This window comes from Maylandia zebra, linkage group LG2, assembly GCF_041146795.1.
Source record: "Maylandia zebra isolate NMK-2024a linkage group LG2, Mzebra_GT3a, whole genome shotgun sequence".
Taxonomy (NCBI): Eukaryota; Metazoa; Chordata; class Actinopteri; order Cichliformes; family Cichlidae; genus Maylandia; species Maylandia zebra.
Genome location: NC_135168.1, coordinates 12,132,435 through 12,154,900, shown reverse-complemented (window position 1 = coordinate 12,154,900; position 22,466 = coordinate 12,132,435). Strand labels below are relative to the sequence as shown.

Sequence of the window (22,466 nt, the reverse complement as noted above, 5' to 3'; positions counted from 1 at the left end):
TCCTCTAGGCCGAAATCAGTGCATCCTCCCGGGTTAACTCCCGACGATGACCGGGGCATGTTGCGTCGGACCCCTTTTTCCAACACACACGTCCGGTACCACGTCACAACAAATACGTCATTTCCTGTTGATTAAAAAAAAAAAGCACCCTCAAACGGTCCTAGGGGCCGAAAATGGTCCCGCCCGCTGCACGCCGGAAATGAGGCTTCGTTTCCCGCAGGTCTGTTTAAGCAGCCCGCTGTTTTCCAGCCCGGGGTCAAATGTGGAGCAAGGGCGCCACCCGGTGGACAAATAAAAAAATTACAACTCTAAGGCCAGTACTGCAAACGGAAACGGAAACATAACCGATCACGATCGATTTGACCGTAATTTTTTTGCCGTGAAAAATAGCGTTTATAATGGGTTTCAATGGGGCACAAATCGACCACTAGGACCGATAGTGTAAGTTTGTCTGTAGCTTAGCCACTGAAGCTAATTTCCGGAAGTCATACTGAAATTTTAACAATAAATGTGACCGAACTTTTTTTTGCAGACTTTCGCTATATTCCATTCAACACTGTGCAAATGGCGTGTAAATGAACAATGAAAAATGGCACAAATCGACCCAAGACCCAAGACCACCCACCTACTTTTACAGGTTAAAACAGTAAAAGTAAATGAAATTGACAGTTTCAGTGTAGCTGGATCTATTATTGGGGGGTCATGACCCCCGTAACCCCGCCTGGTCCTGAGGTCAAATCCACCATCTTTGTTTCAGTGCTTCATGTTCTCTCGTGTTTGTGTGCGTCCTCTCCGGTACTCCGGCTTCCTCCCACAGTCCAAACACATGCAGTTAGTGGGGTCAGGTTAGCTGTGAGTGGTTGTGTCTCTGTGTTATTCCACCTTAATAAATGACTTCCTGTTAGCATGAAGTGCTTCTGTAGGACTGATGTCATTTTCATGGTTGGATCATTTAAATGAAGCTGGACTCAGATGCAGTAAATAAGCTGATTGATCATTAATGAATAAAGCTGGTCAAACACATCACGTGGACACATGTGATTGTGTGTTGTAGTATTGATCCCAATGCTGGTATCAGTCCTGGATCAATAACACTGGATGGATGCGTTCAGCATGGAGCCCTGAGCTGTGTTACAGACAAACATGGAAACTGACAGGTCTGTGTCATTCACAGTCTGTAACACTTCTAAACAACAGAGGCTGACCCAAGTGCCTCAGAGCCAGGCACGCTCACATCACAGCTCTCTAAATAAGCCAGTTTCAAAATAAGAGCTGAAAGCTGTGTTTGCTTGTGTTAGCTTATTATTGTGGAGACTAACATTCAGTGATCATGTGTTCAGAGTCATAATGATTACTCTCAGAAATCCTGATCTTTGTATTTACTGTGTGTTGGATCAATAACTGAGATTCATGGTATCACACAGCTGTGCTGCTGCTGATGTCAGCACATCTGGAACAATACGAGGTATCTGCTACCAGACTGAGCAGGACGTGAGACCTGTGGACTGTTTAAAGCTGTCCCTCCACAGCTCACTCAGACCTGATCCACACCTCAGTGATATTCTCTGACTTCCTCAGTAGAGACAGAAACCATTCAGATCTGGGACCATCAGCTGACTGATGATGTCACACAGACTGTGTTTTTCAGGAACAGTGATTCTGATGTGAGCCTGCTAGCTGACAGCAGACCTGATGAAAGCACATGTTCACATCTGTGAGGACAGACTGGACTCTTTGACTGCACCTTGGTTCTCCTCAGAGGTCTGTACAGGAGCATGTCCACCCCCACTGAAGATCTCAGTCACTGTGAAACATAGAAAGCTGCTTGTGTGGCCTCTGCCTCACATGTAGATACAGCTACAGATTTCTCTGTCAGTCAGACTGAAACAGTGTCCTGATGCTGCATCATTCAGCTCTGTGCCCCAGTCAGCATCACTGGGAGCTACCAGTGTTTCTGCCCTTTTCCTGTAACACTACACTCAGCACAGGCTCAGCTGGTATCCAGTGTTGGACTTTGGCTTCAGCTGCTGTGATAGATCCTCTAACATAGATCAGCTCTGCTACATGTTGTTAGATAAGTGCAGCTGCTGTCATGTCCTGATGTTTCTCTGGCTCAGCAGCTTCTCCATCAGAGGTTCACATGGAGCTGATCCAGTATCTCCAGTAACTGTGTTCTGTGCCTCACTGGTTCATCCTTCTGTCTGTGTGACGTCAGTCAGATGTTGAAGTTAAACTCTGTAATCTTCACTGTGTCACAGAGTTCAGTGAGTCCCGTTATTCACAGTATCAATCAGATCATCAGAGAACAGCTGATCAGCAATCAGTGGTGCCAACAGCGCCTCCTGTGGTGAGAGGATGCAATAATGCAATGTAGCATTTTTCCACTCAACACTTGCAGTCATGGAAACTGTCTGTTGGATCTGTGTGACGTTGCTTTCTTGGTTAGAGTTCCTCACAAATGTCCAGATGATTCTTCTAATGAGGCGTCGACCATGTTTGCAGCTCTTTGGAAGAAAACGTCGCCCTTTGCCATCCTTACTTTTCTTTGACTTCTTCAAATGCAGCTGAACTCCAGCTGGTATTTTCTTGGACTTTGCAGCTGTTTCTGGTCATCAGTTCATTCCTGCAAACCTCTGAAGCTGAACAACAATGATGCTGCATTGCTGGCTGATCCCAAAAGGTTGATTCTGTTCATCTGGACGTTTTCAGAAACGTTTGCTCACTGATCAGGTGACTTCTTCAGTCTCAGCTGACTGCAGCTTTACAAGCTTACAAACAGCACATTTGCACAATGACTGAAAGCAGCAGCACCTGATATATATGATACTAATATAATACATATACATATATAATCCATACTAATGATGAAGGAACTGAGCTCACAGTCCATTGTTCATTCAGTGAACTACTCAGTTTATTTTGGGCCTCAGAAATGCTCACTCTGTTTGTACATCACTGTCAGCAATAGACTCATTCTGCTGTGTGGACAGGAACACATGTGACATCACTTCCTGTTTGTTTGTGACTGAAGAAGTTTACAAGGAATCATTTAGAAGAGTTTCAAACATCAACTGATTGAATCCATGAATCTGAAAACGTGTTTGTGAGTGAAAGAGACAGACATGTACAGACTGAACTATCTGTTCAACAGTCAGAGTGTTTCTGTAACAGGAGACACTCTTTACACTCCACTCAGCACAGGGACACTGAGGCACCAGACCAGACCATAAACCCAGGATAAAGAGTTTGAGTGAATGTGGTGTTGAAGGTGTGGAGGTGGATCAGAGTGTCAGAGGAGACTCTGTAGAAGGACAGAGTGCCAGCAGGACAGTCCACATACACTGCTGCTCTGTTAGAGACAGAGGAGGAGGAGGAGGAGGAGGAGGAGGAGGAGATGGATGTTTGTATCTTATTGTGCCTGACAGACTGAGGACCATCATCAGAGCAGAACAGACTCCAGGACTGATCATTGCATCCAAACACACAGTCATCACTGTCTCCTTTCCTTCTGATGCTTCTGTAACTCACTGATATATAAACTCTTCCTCTCCACTCGACCTCCCAGTAACAGCGACCAGTCAGACCATTTCTACACAGCAGCTGTTTCCAGTAATCAAATCTGTCTGGATGATCAGGATATGACTGAACCTCCTCCACACGTGTCACCTTCCTGTTGTTGTCAGACAGTTGGAGGTTTGTGTTCACTGTGTTTGTGTCGATTGTGAGTTGACAGGAATCTGATGGAGAGAACAAACACAATCCAGCTGCAGTTATTGATCCATCATCTGTTCATTGATTGACACTTTGATGATGACTCCTGACATGATGAAGATGGTTGAATGTGTGCTGCTTTGTTTTCATGAATCCCATTAAAAACACACTTACACTTCCTCAGACCTGGTCTCAACCATCGGACTCCAGCAGGCTCCACCCTGAAAGGAGGAGGGGGGTCAGAGCAGCACAGTCAGCATGCACACATGGACATTACATGGCTCTCACACACACACTGTTACACACTGAGCTCAAAGCTCGGCTCCACTGTTTTATTCAAAGAAATCTACATTTATTTATCAGCACATTTAAAAACAGCTTGAGCCAAAGTGCTGCACAGAGTAGAGAGAAAATAGGAAACATACACAGTAATGACTATAAAGACTGGTCAGGATTGAAAGCTACAGAGTACAAATGTGTTTCCAACCGGCTTTTAAAAATGTCCAGTGTTGGTGACGACCTGATGTGAAGGGCGACTGTTCCAGAGTTTGGCTGCAGCCATCGATAAAGCTCACCTCTGTTTTTACGTCTAGTTCTGGTCAGAAGCTGCTTATCTGCAGACCTGAGGGCTCCACTTGGATTCTTTTGTTAAAGAGAGATAAGATGGAGCCAATCCATTCACAGATTTAAAGACAACCAGATCTGGAAGTGGATTCTACCACGTACTGGTAACCAGTGGAAAAAGCTGGTGATGGGTCGTCTAGCACAGACCCACCGCTGGAACCAGACAATTGATGAGGGAGAGAACTGTGACAGCGCCGTTCCTTCACTTGACCTCAGTCGCTCTCGTCTGCTCCCTCGTAACACTGCTCTTTATTGAGCTTACATGAATATGCACAAGTTCATTATGACGTCTTACACAGGTATGAACAAAGAGTACCAGTCTGTGCATAGTGTGTGTGTGTGTGTGTGTGTGTGTGTGTGTGTGTGTGTGTGTGTGTCTGTGTGTGTGTGTGTGTGTGTGTGTGTGTGTGTGTGTTCCAGATGTGACCCTGTGACCCCAAAGCTGGTGCTAAGAGTCCAGCGGTCCCCCTAACAAAGGGCTCTTATACTTAAGAGAGTGATATTATACCCCTTTCGTCAAAAAAAGTGACAGGTCACTTCCGGAGCTCCGGAAGTAATTAAATTATTCATGAGCTCCGGAAGTAGGAAGTAATTAAGTAATAAAAATATGATATTCATAAAAATATGATATTCATAAAAATATAATTGATTATTTAGAAAGTTTCTTATATATCAAAATAGCATTCTTTTATTTCTTTAAGCAATTAAATTTTTTTTTTTTTTTTTTTATGCTCAAAAAACGCCATCTGGTGGTGGGTCAGTGTGTGTGCGCGCGCCCGCGCGCCCCCATAACACATAAACCCTTGCAAATGTGATGGTAAAAGAGTCTAACATCTAGGTGTTACATGGTGTTGCAGGTGATAAAGATCCATAAACTAGTTCCATTTGTTTAGAGGTGATTGCCAGTTTTGTTGGGATTTTTAGAGATACAGAGATCCTGTTCTGCTTTACTTTAAAAAAAAAAAAGGATTTTCAGAGCTGTTGATATATTAATCAGTGTTCATAGAAACATGGATCAACCATGTTTTGACAGTGAGAGGGTTACATTGTGACAGTTTCCATAAAAGTCTGCAAATTCTCTGAACAGGTAGCCATGAAGCAGCCATTTTTTTTTTTAAGATTAATTAAACTTAATATTATTTGTATGGCCATATCACAACAACAGCATAGCCTTAAACCAGGTTTGGAGTAAAGAGAACTGGACATATAGTTTCTTTTTTGGGTTACTTTGAAGTGAAGAAAGTTAACTTGTTTAGAACTGTGATCAAGGATAACACGTAAAACGTTGAACGTTTCAATATAAAAAGTGTACAAACTCCAGAAAAGTGGCAACTGAGGTGGCAAAATTGCAGGCAATTTTTACTTACGTAGAAGTACAGCTGCTAGTGTCAAAAACACTCGAGTAAAAGCTTGATAAAGTATCGGGTCAGAAATGTGCTCAAATTGAGGAAGTCAAAGTAGTAACCTAACTGAAACTTGTGCTATAATAAAAAAATAAAATAATATTAGTAGATAGGACTACAAACTTAGTCTGGTGGTAAAAGGCACAAAGGCCTCAGGGGGACATTTGGCAGCCAGGGTTAGAGCTCAGACACCTGGAGCCTGGGGGTTGGGGCTAACAACACTGACTGGTAAAAGAATCTAACATCCAAGTGTTACATGGTGTTGCAGGTGACAAAAAGCCATAAACCACTGTTTAGAGGTTGTTGTGGAAGTTTTCCGTTTAATAAAGCCTGCAGACAAGCGATGAGCGGTAGCTACCATTCTTTAATCAAGACAAAGAACAGAAATCAAGCTTGGTGAGGGACTGCCATCGCTGGGGCAGAGGGTGAGCAGAGTCTCTCACTGAGCCTAGCATGGCTCTCAGTTTTGTCTTTCCCGCAAAGAAAGTTTCACACTGCCTTGCTATCTTTTACAGTGGAGAAAAGACAAAAAGACTCTTCCTGTGGAGTTGTCTGCTTCCCCCCAACTTCCTTACCAGACCCCACTATCTGTTAAACTGTTTAAATGGAGTGTGAGGCAGACATGCTAAAACAGTGACCTAAAAGCATTACCAATAAACAATGGGATCAATACATAAATGAAAGAAATGCAGCTGATAAAAAAAGCCATAAACTACTTTCATTTGTTTAGTGGTGATTGCCAGTTTAGTTGGTTTTTTTTTTTGAGACACAGAGAGTGAGAGATCCTGTCCTACATTACTTTAAAAAAAGAAGATATTTTCAGAGCTGTTGATATATGAAGCTCTGAGCATTGAGTGTTGCATTGTGAGAGTTTCAGTAAAAAGCCTGCAAATTATTGCATTTATACTGGAGAGCAAAGAAAAATTAAATTCTACTTGTACTATGGAAAATCAGTTTCATAAAAGCTACATAAACAGAGCTGAAGAAGACTGCGTTTGTAAAACTAGCGGTAACGTGTGAGAATTATAAGTTATAAGACTGTTTCTGCTATCGATACAATTTGTGTTGTTAATCCTAAATGATTCACGGTGACAACATCATAAGAACAAGGTCATTTTACTCCACACACACACATTTGGAAAATCACATAGTTTGACCATAAAAATTCCCAGAATAATTAGTATTTGAGATTGCTGAAGCAACATCACTAAAGAAAAATATCCTTGCATGTCACTTTCGTTTAAAAATATAAAAAATGTGAAGTTTTTTTTTTTTGTAAAACATAAAAACAATAAAACTTAAGACCTTAAGAATCTCCTTATGAATTTTGTGAATATCTAGATCATTGGTGTTTGGATTTGAGGGTCAACAGGGCGAACACTGAGGCTGGGTATTAGAAATACAACATGGCAACATGAGACATGTTAACTCTGAGAACACTAACATTTAGTTTAACGCGTGAGAGGTAAATGCATAACAGAAGCTAAAAAGGAGTTGCTTGTCTCTAGATTAGTTAAAATAAATTGAAAATAAACTGATTTGAACACGTTTGATGCATTATACAAAAAAAGGTTCATGATATAGTTCACATGATCTAAGCAAGAGTGACTCGGAATCTCAAATGTTAAAGTACACTTACTGATTGTACTTTTACTACATGAGCTAATGTAGATGCTCTAAAAGCACGCTGGCTGAAAAAGAACCACACGTTTGGAGAAAACTGTGCTGTAACTTCTCATACTGTGAAGTTTTCTGACAAAAGTGAATTGAAAACTTATGCTGTACAGTTTACTAAGGGGTCCTTTGCTGGGCCATGTGCAATTACACAAAAGAACAAGTTAAATTTCACCATAACACTGACTGGAGAAAAGCCAAATTGGGATTCTAATTGACATTACAACTGAAATCAGTGCTGTGATAGTTAGTTTAAGATCACAACCTGATTTAAAACACAGTCTAACATCAACATTCTTGCCCCTGAAAATAGGTCAGGATGGCCGAAAAATGTACTTTAAAAATGAGATTTTCTTTTTGTTTCATTGGAACAGTAAAGTACCATAACAAAGAAATGAGTACACCTTTGTAGATATCACTGATATGGAGTTTTTCATGTTTTACATACAGACTTTCTCATTTAAACCATGGTGACTTAAAAGTTTAGCAGCAAGACACTTGTTTCCTTTGTTCCATCAAACATTTCTTTCAGCCATCTGTGTTTATCAGAGCGATATGTGACTAATTTTTTATTGAATCACCAGAAAGTACACAAATACAAGATTAAATATTTTATTTATTTATCAAAGATACATAATTACACATTGATACAATGAATAAGGTGTCTATAAAAATTACACATGGTGTAAGAAAAACATTATAACATACAAATAAGTGTTTTAAGATAATCTGACATACTTTAAAAGCATAAGAATAAAAGTTTTTTTTAAAAAATCATGTTCTTTGATGATCACATTACATGTATCACATTTTTTAAAGCATAACGTAGGGTGTTCACAAAAACAGTTTTATGATTACTTTTTCCACAGTGCTTGTATGCCTCTTGCAAAACTATGTACTTATCACCATATGACATAATAACTCACGATTATGCAAGACCAGCCATGAAATGTCCGTCGCTTCATTACAATCATTTGTCCCCGCTGCTGCCCTCAGACCCAGTCTGTGGGGTAAAATTGCTTTTTTGGTGGTTCATAAAAAATATCTCAAAAAGCGATGTTAGTGAGGGGACCAGAAACACTGGGTTGCAGAGCAGTTGGTAAGGACTTGTATATTTCTGGAGAGTCTGCAAAAGCTGTCTTGCTCGTGCTCCTGATTGGATATGTGGAGCCCGGCTCTGATATCTCACTGGTGGCAGCTAAAGGTAGGCATGCCTTGGAGGCGGAGTTGGTCTCGGGCGCAATCTTTCAAACGAGCCTCACGGCATTTCAGGCAACCTCAGGCCGGAAACAACATCCGGTCACTCGCGGTCAAAATCTACGCAGAGCTGGTGTTTCGCAGGGATCAGGTTAACACATCTGGGTCTAAAAATATAAAGAAAAACAAAAAGAGTTTTAAAACACGCAAACTAGCAAAATATCAAAGGAGCATAACATAACAATAACAAGATGATATGAGATACCCGATGAGGCCATGATAGGTGATGTAGACATGTAATGTATAAACTTTTACGGGAGTTAAAAGTGGAGCTTATATATATTTTAAAGTGTATTGTACGTGGGATAGGCTCCAGCGCACCGCGCGAGCCTGAGAAAAGGATAAGTGGAGGCGAATGGATGGATGGATGGTGTATTGTACCTGTTACAAACCATTGTGATATTTATTTATTTTTTTAAATGAAAGGATTGACAGAATGGTAAAAAGGAAAATGCGAAAATGTAGTTAGAGAGGAAGATTAACACTTACCGAGTGATATGCACATAGGGCACGCGAAGGTAGTTGTTGATCCCTGGTTTCATGGCTGTTGAGCTCGCAAGCAGTCTGAGCGGTTCCAGTTGTTGATACGTCTGAAGTCAGATGTGTTCTGGGGGTTCGAAGATAGTCTTAACCTCAGCGGGAGATCGTAAAATCAGACCTGGAGCGGATTGGCTAACCGGGGTGCGAAGGGAGCGGTGCAAGGGTTATGTGATTGGCAGCGGGGCGCAGTGAGGCGGAGTTGGTCTAAGGGGGGAATTTTCAAACGAGGTAAGCAGCGCATTAGGGAGCAGAGCGGGGAGCGAACAAGCAGGAAAAAATTGTGCTCTGCAAGAAGTTGTGGATCGGAGATTAAGAGCGAGGTAGAACTTAGAGTGTGGGTTGAATTTTAGAGCTTGCTAGTAAGAGGGAAGTTTTTGAAGGAAAAAAGAATAAGGATTTTCCCTGTTATCGAATATAAGGTTTTTGGGAATAGAGGGGTAGCTAACAAGTTATTCTAGGGGTTTTGGAGAAATCGCGGAGAAATTTTTAAAAGGAGTTTTGGCTTTGTTTGGCTGAGCATGAAGGGAGCCGCGGGGCGCTGAATTTGAGAAAAAAGACTAAGGAATTTTTCAGGATTTTCCCTGTTATCGAATATAAGGTTTTGGGAATAGAGGGGGTACCCTAACAAGTTATTGTAGGGTTTTGGAGAAATAGCGGAGGGTTTTTTAAGGAGTTTTCCCTGCTTATGTATCTAAGGAGGGTTAGGGGATCGCGAATTTTTTCTGAGTATGAGTTTTATTCTAAATCTACAAATGCATATAAATCGAAATAAAGTTTTCCCCCAAGGCATGCAGCATGTGTTTGTGGCCATACTGAACGTTACAAAAGCACAAGTTTAACTAAACAATTTTAATATGGTTTAATACATTTTTAAACACATGAGCACGGAGCCCGAGAGAGCACGGTCCGGAGACACGGGCGCGCCCCCGCGCGCCCAGACACACAGCCTCGGGCGCGCGCGGGCGCGCGCACACACACTGACCCGCCACCAGATGGCGTTTTTTGAGCATAAAAAAAAAAAAAAAAAAATTTAATTGCTTAAAGAAATAAAAGAATGCTATTTTGATATATAAGAAACTTTCTAAATAATCAATTATATTTTTATGAATATCATATTTTTATGAATATCATATTTTTATGAATATCATATTTTTATTACTTAATTACTTCCGGACTTCCGGAGCTCATGAATAATTTAATTACTTCCGGACTTCCGGAGCTCATGAATAATTAATGAGCTCCGGAAGTAACCTGTCACTTTTTTTGACGAAAGGGGTATAATATCACTCTCTGCTGTTTGGGCGGATAAATATATTATACAGGGTTTATTTATCGGATAAAATACGTTAAATGTCACCGTTATTATTGGCCGGCCCGGAAACAGCGGGGGTGTCCAAATTCAGAGGCTGCTTCCACCTGAGGACCGGCCTTCGCGGTCTAAAGAAAGCCGGGTAGTACGTCACGAGCTCCCTCGGTGGAGTGAAACTCTGCCGTCTGCTCCTTGCTGTCTAAAATATAACCGGACACTGACGTAAACTCTTCTGTTTAATCAGTTTTCTGTTTGACGTTTATTCAGCTGTGTGAAAACCCCGGAGGAACCCTCCCGAGGGAATAATAAAGTTTAATTTAATTTAATCTAATCTAATAACTTTAATCTCAGCCAAACCGATTTACTCACGAACAAATAAAACACTGAAAAAGCCAAACAAGAACATTTTTAAGTTATCAAAGTGACTTGTACATCATGTTTAACCCGAGTGGTGAAAGACCGCGGGGGTTTGAAGACGATGTGTCGGTCGGCTCAGATATTTGAAGTTTACACAGCTACATTCTCACCTGAAAATATGTTAAAAAATTTTTTGCGACCCAGAAAGAGAAATAAGAGTGATATTAAAACTAAGTCGCTGCCGTCATTGTTGGAAACTAGAATTGGCTGGGCCGCGCTATGAATTCTGCGATATGGTTTTTCAACTTTGTTGTCCGGGTGGAAAATCTGGAGAAAGGTGGGATTCTCCCGGAAAAATCGGGAGGGTTGGCATGTATGGTTGTGGCAACATCACTAACCTTGTCAAACACCTCAGAGTAAATCATATCACAAAATATGACGAGTGTATGTTGAGGCGAACTGAAGAGGAGGAGAGGGACAGGTGCTGCTAGGGTGAGAGTCTCTCACGGAGTCCTTTAGTCCTCCAGGCAGGCAAGGTGTTCAAATAGCACACAACTTTAGTTTTTTTATTTCTATATGATGAACTCTGCATTATTAAGTGATAAGAAGAAGGTATTCTGATGTCCTGTAATCATTATGACGCTATAATTTGAGATACAATAAATAAAATCCGTTTTGTACAAAGTATCGGTATCGGATCAGTATCGTCGATACCACCCTGAATATTACTTGGTATCGGATCGGAAAGGAAATCAGTGGTATCGCACATCACTAGTGAACACACTGATCCCAGATCAGCTCTGCTGTATTTGTAACATGAACATTTCTGCTGCAAAGCTTCAAATGTTCAGCATGTTTCTCTGTTTCCAGTCTATAGATCCAGTCACACTTTCTACCTTCACCTGTGCAGTAAAGACTGAGAGCAGAGCTGAAACCAAGCGTCCAATCAGTGAGCAGCATCAACACCTGAGCTTCATTCAGACTCTGTTATTGAAGATGTTGTTAGTACAAAGTTCATCTGCTGCTCACATGAATCCATGAAAGATTTATTTCACTGAATGTTTCTTCAAAGCTCGTTTCAACCTGTTGAAGTCATGAATGAAAGTGCAGACTGAGAGTGGATCACATGATGTTTGAGGTGTGTCATGTGACATGTTCAGTATTGTCACACATGTCTAGATTGTCCCTGATATCATAGCTGCTCAAACACTGATGATTATATTTGAAGAATTATTCCTGATGGCAGCAAAGTTTGAATGGAGCTCTCTGTCTGTGCTGATTTGTCGCCCTCTGGAGGTCAAAGCACAAACTGCATGATGTCACTGTAACCACCACAGTGACAGGAAGTGTTTTTATGACTGAAACACTGAAATGATGCTAACGGCTGTCGTTAGGCTCACTGACAGCAGTGCTGATGTGTTCATGTCAAACACTGGCTCAGGTCAGACTCCTTCATCCTTCTCCAGCGTGAGGCCGCCCTCAGACCCACAGGAGCCCTGACCTTTGACCTCCTGACCCTAACCATTTTAGTCTTGTTGCATCTGCAAATCCATCCAAACTGTAGCCGAGCAAAAGAAGCTGGAAGCTGTTCTATGAATGATGTTGTTGAAGGAGCTTGGAAAGAAAAGCGTCTGGACTTCTTTAAGTTGCTTGAAGAGGGACATGGACGTCTTAACGCCCACCCACATCCTGGGACATTTGATCACAGGAAATCACATGATGGGGTGGGGCTAGATCTCACAATGGGTTCACCCAAAACCTTGGCTGATTGTGACCCACACCCGTTCTCACACCGTGGCTCGTGTGATTAGGTAGAGGATCAACAGGGGCTCCGTGTCCCTGAATTTAAACTGAATCTAAACACACCGTGCACAATGCCAAGTTAGATAATGGTTAAAAGAACAAGATAAGAATAAATAAAAAGATAAAATAAGGATAAGAAATAACTTAAAAAAATAAAATAAAAAGATAAATAACTGCAAATAAGTACAAATAAGTAACTGAAGACACGTGTGGTCTGCAGATGTCGATGTACATGGATGTACATGGAGTTTAATGTGCAAAATGAACTTAGTGTGCAAAGTGACCTGATGTGCAAACTGCAGTTTGAGGTCGGTCAGCTGTTCAGGAGTCTGATAGCAGTGGGGAAGATGGAGTTGTTGAGTCTGGATGTTCTACATTTCACACTTCTGAACCTTCGTCTCGAGGGCAGAGGTGTGTCTCTCCTCTGGACTCTGTGATGGTAGCTGCTCTGCAGAGAGGGCAGCGGGGTCCTGATGATCTTCTCCACAGTTGTTATCACTCTCTGCAGGCGTTTGCGGTTTGCAGTAGTGCTGCCGTACCGTGCAGTGATGCAGCTGGTCAGGCTGCTCTCCACAGTGCAGCTGTAGAACCTGCTGAGGATCTTGGCCAACATACCAAATTTCCTCAGCCTCCTCAGGAAATACAGCAGCTGCTGAGCCTTCTTGACCAGCTGTGTGAGTTTGAGTCCCTCACTGACTCAAACTCCTTCAGTGACACTTGCAGCCTTGCAGATTAGTTTGCTGATCCTGATGCATCTCTGGAGCTGATGCTGTCCCCCAGCAGACAACAACAACATAGATGCTCTCACTAGTCCACTTTACCCTCTAATCACATCTCTGACATCTGCAGGTTGCTCCAGTAGAGACTCTTGTGCAATGCCAGGTGTTTGTGTTTGTCTGTAGGTACACATTAGATATGACCATAGACGCACACACACAAGTGAACACAGCAGCACAGATGGTTTCCACCTGCTTCCCTCTTTCTTCACACAACTGTGAGGATGATGAAGAGGTTTCAGGACGAGGTGGTCAGCAAGCACAGGATAAAGCAGGGCCATGAAACTCTCTGGTGCAGCAGATGTTTAATCAGACTCAGCTTTAGGCTTCTTTTCCCACCTGGCAGCAAAGTAACAGCTTCACTAATGTGAACAGTCACAATGTTAAACGTTTCTATATCTTCATATATTTTTATCTGTTGATGCTGCAGAATAAAGTCTGTTAACAGAGTGCAGGATGTGTAGAGCAGGTCCAGCTCTCCCTTTACTGTGTCCACTTTCATCAGCCCCTGTGAAGTGACACAGAGTGCATGTGTGTCTGTCAGCTGTTGTTTGTTGTGAAGGATGGAACAAATGAACACACACTTTTAGAGAAATCTGAAAAAGCAACACGTGCTTGGGCTCCTTCTGTGCTCGTCTTCATTAATGCTGATCTTTCTTTCCTGTTTGTTCTTTGGCACAAGCTTCAGTCTTTTCTCCCAGGGCTCCTTCACACTTAGAAACACACCTACATTCATTTATACACAAACATCATGAAACAAAGGCTTTGTAAAAGAGGACATGAGATCCTCTCTGAACAGCACATTCATATCAAACACAGGACTGAACAGGATATACTGAGTCTGTGCTGTTTTCATTGTTACTTGCTGAGTATTTTTCCAGTGTTTGAAATGTGACTCAAGTCTGATTCTTCTACTGTGTGTGAACTCTAAGCAGCTGCATTAAACAGCTGCTTTTCAAACCAGGCTCAATCCTATGACTCTGTGAATGTAAACTTTTGTCACCTGCATGAATAACAATCCTTGATCTAGTCAGGACTGCAGTGCTCCTGTGATCCCAGCTTATAGATGGAGGCTAGCATGAGAGGCTCAGCAGCTAAAGCAGCACACCTGGGTCTCCCAGCCTATTAAAAGCAGCCCTTTGCTTCACCTGCTTCACTAAACATTATTATTATTATTTAAGCAGAGTGGTGTGATTCATGTAGGCATTGCTGTGTGACAGGAGGACTTTTCTTGAAACAGCTCGTGTGACGTGAGCTGACGTAAAAACAGTGATGTTAGCTTGATTCTCTTGGCTAAAACTATTTTAAAAAGAGGGTCAATCATGCAAATCTGCCAATAGAAGCCAAAGTTACAGCCCCTCAGAGTTTAAAGAGAAAAGGCCCGTTTCCAACACTCGGTTGTGCAAAGGGAAACAGGCCCACAGTGCCTGAGTGTGTGGGTAATTCTTCAAATAATATTCAAAAGCAAACATTTTTAAGCATGTAAATAAAATTCAATCATTTCTGCTCTTCAATACCTAAGAAATGAAAACTGGCAGATGGTCCCAAAATGTGAAACGCCTGGCTATCTGTGCATTTAGTGCTGCAAGTTTTCACTGTTTACCTTCAGAAGCATAGATCTCTGCACAGATAATGTTCATATGTGGATTCCTGGTTTCTGCAGTTAATTGTGACCCAAAGCGTATTTTTAAAGTGGTTCCAGGCAATAAAGCCTAAAAATAAATACATCTACTTCCTTTTTCTGTGTTCCAGCCTCAGTGACTCTGACACAGTGCTGTAATATTTACACCTCTGATGAAAGCAGAGTTTGTAGTTGCAGAGAAATACTCGACTCATTTTGGGCATTTACGAGCAGGAACCTCAGAAAGCCCCTCGCTGCTTCACTGGTTAAGAAGCAAAGCAAACATTAGTTCACAGTGATGTTAATTAAGGCCCAAAGTTTAGGAACGAACGTCAGCACTTCACTAATGAATGTAATGCTGATTCATGTGCTTGTTTTGTAATGTGCATGTTGTGCGTTGCTATTTCCCATATTCTTTGGCACTGATAGATGAAGAGTCTCAGGCAGGACCGAGGCTGCCAGCTGCTGACAGTGAGCAGGGAGAGAGCAGCAGAAGCTGGGCAAGAGCAGGGCACCTTCAGCCCCCTTCATCAGTCAGAAATCATTTGGGTGTCTGTGTGAAATGTCTGATTTTTAAAATCTTTTTGTAGACATATTTATTAAATGTTTAACAATTATATAGAAGAAAGACAATGTAAAGAACAAAACATGACAAAACAAAAATGAGTTGAAGTTATGAACTGTTTCTGAGAGACAAATAACACCAGGATCCTTTTTGTGTAGCTGACAGCTGGTAACTGTGCAGGGGCGGGTCTAGCAAAGTGTTGCCAGGGGGGCAGGTAGGGCATTAACAGGGAGAGGGGGGCACAAAGAAATACTTTTCTTTCTTATTCTCATTTAAAATGTCTCACTTTTAATAAATAATTATCTGAATCTTACAACAAACGTTTTCATCTGATGTAAAATGTATAGAAATCCATTATTGTACATAGTCATTTTTTAGGGTCCCATCATAATTTCTTCAGAAGTAAGTACTGCATATGATGCCAGTGTTTCCCACATTTTCTAGATTCTGCACCAGTACTGTGTGTAAAATGCATCAAAAAGTCCGTTTGATTCTTTCTCAGCTGTCTTTCTGTCTCCTTTCACTTTTTAAAGGTTGCCATGTTAGAAAACATATTTTGCCCTGCCGTGCTGTTTATTGATGTGGCAAATGAAAGGTTTATGAAATATATCTAAATCTGTCATCAGTAATCAGCAATGATCATGTCTCACCTCTAGTCTCTGTCTTAATGTCAGGTTTCCACCGTGTGTTGTAGATGTTCAGGAGGTTAACTCGACCAACAGTCTACTTCCTGTTTAGAATAGCAGGACAGGGAGGATGGTGCAGGTTTAAGTTTATTAGACTGATGCATGTATACCAACAAGACAGCGTCCATCACTGTGACAACAGCGTTTGTTTTCATTCAAAGGCTTCATGGTTTTTCCTTTAATACCTGGGGGGCCGGTCTCCAGTCAAAATGCCCGGGACCATTTTTTGTCCCAGTCCAGCCCTGGTGTCAGATCTGCATGCAGTGTCAATGAGACGATCAACAACAGATCAGACAAAACACTCAGGCGGACACTCCTCTGTAGAAGGAAACATGGAAAGTGTGAGGTAATCAGTGCACAACATCACTTTGTATTTCAGGCTGTTTTTATATAGAACTTCAGCACCAATGTAAAAGTTCTGGTTTTAGGAAGATGAAGAACATTTTCAGGAAGGATGCCGTCTGCAAGCAGAGCTGCTTGAACCTCAGCGCTGAGGTCCAGACTACTTCCTGTGAAGCCACGTGATGTAAATCTGCTGCTGTAACTTCACAGTTTACTGAAGCTAAATGCAACGTTACCATATAATCTGTTTTCAACAAAGGTTTCACTCCGTCCGGTGTTGATGGAATGATTCAGGCCGTACTCGTCAGGCTTCCCGTCGACCACACGCATTTCAGTCACAAACCCCGTGACTGACAACAAGGGAAACAGCAGAAGAAAAGATGTGGAAAATACTGGATGATGATGGAGGATTAACCGCGGTGGCTAAACTGTTTCCTGTCTTTGTGGGCGTACTCACAGGGAAGTTTCCAGGCACGTCAGTCTTGGTGGCTAAAGTCTCCATTTTCCAACATGTATCGCTACAGGTGCAAAGACACAACATTAATCATCAGTGTAAATATTTTAATGCTGTCCAAACGGTGTTTGCTTTGTCTGTCCTCTCGCGCTCACAGAGGAAACGAGGACGCCACCTTCAACCCATCTTCAGTTGGCTCAACCATGGCCGGACTTCCTGTTGGCTTTGTGACAGCAAACCACTTGAAATGAGAGCAAACTGCAGTCAAGCACCACTTACAGCAACCTGTGGACACGCAAATGGAAAGCACTGAGAATCATACAGAAGCATAAGAGCTGTTTATGGTAACACGTGTGTGTGTGTGTGTGTGTGTGTGTGTGTGTGTGTGTGTGTGTGTGTGTGTGTGTGTGTGTGTGTGTGCACATTAATAACACACTGATGTATGTTAGTTTGATTTATGCTATATCTGAGAAAACAATTGCAGAATTTTACATCAAAGTTTCCAAAGCTGATGTTTTGTTGTTCACTCTGTTTTATATTCATATAGTTTGTTGTTTTTAAATCAGTGGACAAAATAAATATTATCACACAAAATCCAGGGTGAAACATAACCAAATAACCTAAATGGTGAAGTCATTATAGAAGTACATGTTGCAAAGGTCAGCCTCCTGTATAGACTGCTAAACTGTCTGGGGGGGCCCTGCCTGTCCTCGTTGGATAAGCTCCACCCCTTTTCCATAAGACGGAGACATTTGTATGAAAATAGATGGGCAGTAAAATAAAAAATAAAAAATATTATGGATGACTCTGTAAATCAAAGTCGGCCTGAGGCAGAAGCAGAAACCATGAGGAGCACAGCACCACTCGCAGAAGGGCACGAAGTGAAGCCATAGCTGCTGAAGAGTGAAGACGTGATGATGGAGGAGATCACAGATGAAGATCTGCTGCCTGCTGACTCTTTATATAGAAGAGTGAGACTATCTCCCCACCAACAGCTGCACTTATACAAACCCCAGGTGCTGGGATGGCTTTGAACATGTGACATTTTCTGCAAACACATGGACAGTTTCATAAGCACAAAGATTATTCCTGCAGCGGCAGAATCGTATCCACTGTGTGAGAGGTGAACGTCAGACAGTTCTTAGAAAATGTAGTTTCTCTTTAAGCTTTTAACGTCTCTTTTACCCCCATTTGTCTAAAACTACTTGACAGCCCTTCATGTCAGAGGTTTATTACCTGTGCAGGATGGAGCACATGGTCTCAGTCAGGCTGGACACGATCACTCCTACAGGAAGTAAATGTGATTTTATTTCACCTGTGAAATGATGAAAAACAGCAGAATAGCTCACGCTAACAAACGGGTGTTGAAATGTTTCATTTTCTGCTGTTTCACAGGTCAAAAAGGGCGTCGAAGCAAACTGAAGCTGAGCTGCTGCTGCTGTTGTAGTGCAGCATCTGCTGTGTGCTTCATCAGAGAACCTTCTGTACACAGCAGACAGAGGCTGCTGCCACTGAAGTCCATCTGCTAGAGAGCTTTAAACACTGGTTATTGAAGTGGCTTTGATGATACTGATACACAGTCTTTGCTGCTGTCACAGGACAGGGATCCACCAGGGAGTAGTTGTCAGGATAAAGAGCCTTCGCTTCTCTAAATATAAACTGGATACTTGTAGGAAACTTTGGGAAGCAGCATTTTTCCTCATATCGTCTAAACTGAAGTTAGCTCAGGTGCTTCTTCCATACTTGCTCTGCAGAAAGCCAAAGAGTTTGGAGCTCTGCAAACATTTGCAGCACAGCTGGATGTTTGTAACTTTGGTCACCTCTGTATCATCCCTCAGATTCTTTCTGCACAGCTTTGAAACCATGACAGCACGAGTGATGCTGAGGAGACGTCCAGTTTAAACAGACCTTTATTCCTGGAACACAAACACATGAAGTGATGCTGCTAAAGAAGAACATTTAATCGCACTAATGAATCAAGCATCTGTTTGTCTGTCAGTCTGTCAACAGTTCCTCTGATCGACTTCAGACTTGGTGGGTATTTTGTTTTTGCAGCGGTCAAAGTCGATCAGCGTGTTGCTTTGTCTGCTGTAAATCTGCCTGTACAAAGGGAAACATGCATGTTTTAGATGCAAACTCACAACATGGCTGCATTTTTGTGATTATGTGTATTTTATATTGATTTATTCTATTATGTTTTGTATATGAATCTTTACAAGTGTGTCGATACAAAGGCTTGATTAAAACAAAGGTCTCAGCTGTGCTGTTAGGGATGCTCTCATATTTGTTTCAAATGTAATAAATCAAAGGATTTCAGGCTTTTCATCCTTTTTATTTGTTTGGTTCTAACAGCAGCTGGATAAAAACATGCAGGTGATGAATATAATTGTGTGATATTATGAGCATTGTGAATAAAGAAAGAGCAGAGATAGTAAAAAGGAAACAGGTGATGGACGTGAGATTTTCAGAACAAAAGCTCCTCAGTGAGACGATCACCTGGACACAAGGTCAGGCAGCTGGGACTCATCTAGAGAGCAAAATGGAAAAGTGATCTGTGCAGAACATCACTGTTGATTGCAGTTATTTACATCAGACTTCTTCTCTGAGATAAGAGCACCGTTTGTGGGAAAGATGACAGTATTTCCAGGCTGGATGCTGTTTGCAGGGAGAACTGAATGAAACTCTCCTGCACCTCAGCGCTGAGGTCCACACCTGTGAACACAGATGAGGTCAATCTGCTGCAGCACGTAGAGCTTTACTGATCAGCAGGTTCAAAGGATTCAGCAGAGCGTAGAGTCAGAGCTAAATGCCACATCACCATAGAGTTTGTTAACAACAGCTTTCTTTGCCCTTTGTCTCGATGGACTGAATCAGGGATACTCGTCATACTTCACCTCAACCACGTCACTGAGAGACCCCAGCCTGACACAGCAGCAGAGATGATGAAAGCAGAAACAGCAAACAGATGCTTCAGTTGTGTTTCTCTCTGTGTGTGCGCTCACGCCCACTTGTGTGTGTGAACTTTCCACGTACCTCAGCTTGTTTCTCCAACATGAGCCATCAGGGCTGAAAAACATCACTAACACATGAATTCTTTCTCTTTTTGTTATCACCTGTGATCATGTGTCTCATGTTTCTGTCATTCACCAGTTCTTGTATAGTTACGTGTAACTAGACTTCTGTGGGACGTAAATGATTGTTTTGTATGCAGATCTGTACAAAGGATGTAAACACTTGATTACAAAGGAGATCTCAGCTGTGTTGTTGTGGATGGACTTCAACGTATTTGTTAAAAAAGAGAATAAAGCAAAGTGTTTTAGCTGTTTGGGAGTTTTTGTTTGATTCCATTCAGTTTTATTTCTATGGAGTCAAATAATAAGAAAGGCTCTAGAACAGCCCTGAGTTTGTCCAGGTGACACTCCTCTGAAGAACAAAGACAAAGAGGAAGAAGGGGATTCGTTTTCAAGTCTTGTTTCTTTCAAAATAAAAGCTGAAATGTTTTGGAAGCATGATAATATTTTCAGCCAGGATGCCGTCTCCAAGGAGACCTGCACCTCAGCGCTGAGCTCCACATCACGCCCTGTGAAAGCACAGATATAAATCTGCTGCAGTGAGAAGAACTTTACCCAACACAAGTGTAGAAGTAGACATTTGACTTTACCTACAACCTGTTAACAACAAAGCTTTCATTGCCTCTGTTGTTGATGTCATGTAGGACTAATCATACTTCACATCAGCCATGCACACGTCAGAGGATCTCCAGGCTTTCAGTAATAAAGCCAAGCAGATGATGTGAACATAGCAACAGTAAAACATGCATCATAATCAGCTGTACAGTGGGGCAAAAAAGTATTTAGTCAGCCACCGATTGTGCAAGTTCCCCCACTTAAAATGATGACAGAGGTCAGTAATTTGCACCAGAGGTACACTTCAACTGTGAGAGACAGAATGTGAAAAAAAAATCCATGAATTCACATGGTAGGATTTGTAAAGAATTTATTCATAAATCAGGATGGAAAATAAGTATTTAAGTTTATTACTCTGTATCACACATGAGTGCCCGAGGGAGGCGGGGCTGACTGGGGAGACACAGGAAACAGAGAGACAGGGCTGACTCGACATGAAACGATGAAACGTGGGACACGGGAACAGAAACTAAACACAGGCTGAAATGAACACTGAGGGAGGGAGAACTAAGATTACTGAGAGCCTGATAAATAAGAAGAACAAAAACCAAGAAAAACAAGAGTCAAAGAAAACCAAAAACACAAAGCATTGGGCCAGGACCCACTGCTGTGACATTTATATGTGATAAAAACATTAAAAACTGCTCAGATGTTGAAATCTTTCTACGTATACTTTAGGTTCAGCTCTCCAGCCTGGCATTTGGTTAAGCATGATTCAAACATTTGATTTTGTTTAACTGGTTTTAATTATAGTTACTTTTTGTGAACATTTGTTGCAGCATTTAAAAATACATCATTTATTTTCAAACTTTTATTTGATTTAGAGCATCATATTTGACCAACGTAAATGTTTTAATTTCATATAAAATAACTGAAGCAGTGAATTAAATATCTGAAATCTTTCCTTCCTTAAAAGTTATAATCCTACTTAAGTTATAGTGCAAACGCTTAAGCAACAAATATACTTGATGCTAATTAATTAATATTTCCCTTTGATGTTGCAACTATGCGGTCACTTCTTTCTTTAAACAAAATAATATTTTCCAGTTACAGAAATCATAAAGTCCAAACTAAAGTGCTACTGTTGCTATATGCATTTTATATAAATCATGGATGATGGTCCTGACATGAAGGAAGAGAAAGTTACAGGTTGCATCCTTTGACTTTGTCTCCGTGCCTTTGGGCGATTTTCAGAAGGACAGATGTTTCTGTTCAATTCTTAAATCAATTTTTTCAAACACAAACACTATTTTAAAGCTTCTAGAGAGTAAAATATTAATGATAATTATAATAACAATAATAAAAACAAAAGCTCTCAGATCCATCAAACCAAGCAGCAGAAAGAACAATAACTGAAGAGAAAACTTTAACCTTGTAGACTTCATTATGTTCCAGCTGCTCTACAGACGCTGTGACCTCGAACTTAAGCAGGTCGTAACGTATGTGCAGCTCAATAACTTCATAATCAGACCCTGTGGTATTTAGGCAGCAGAACAACTAAGAATAACAACTACAAATAATGTTTTTAGGTTTCTGTTGTACTGCAAGGTTCTGTACAGGAGAACCAAACCAAGAGCAAATATTACGTCTCATTTACACCTGAGCACGAAGAGCCATCAACATTTAGCAAATTGAATCATCTTTGTTTAGATGCAAGA

General features: G+C 41.4%; 1 protein-coding gene across 1 annotated transcript in view; it reads right to left on the bottom strand.

Moving 5' to 3' along the window:
• Nucleotides 1–9,211, bottom strand: part of LOC143413425 (protein NLRC3-like) — a 37,198-nt gene extending 27,987 nt beyond the window's left edge. The window contains exon 1 of the mRNA XM_076876486.1: nucleotides 9,159–9,211. Coding sequence (XP_076732601.1) covers nucleotides 9,159–9,211 — 53 coding nt within the window. The remainder of the gene's footprint in view (nucleotides 1–9,158) is intronic.
• Between the last annotated feature and the right edge of the window lie 13,255 nt (nucleotides 9,212–22,466).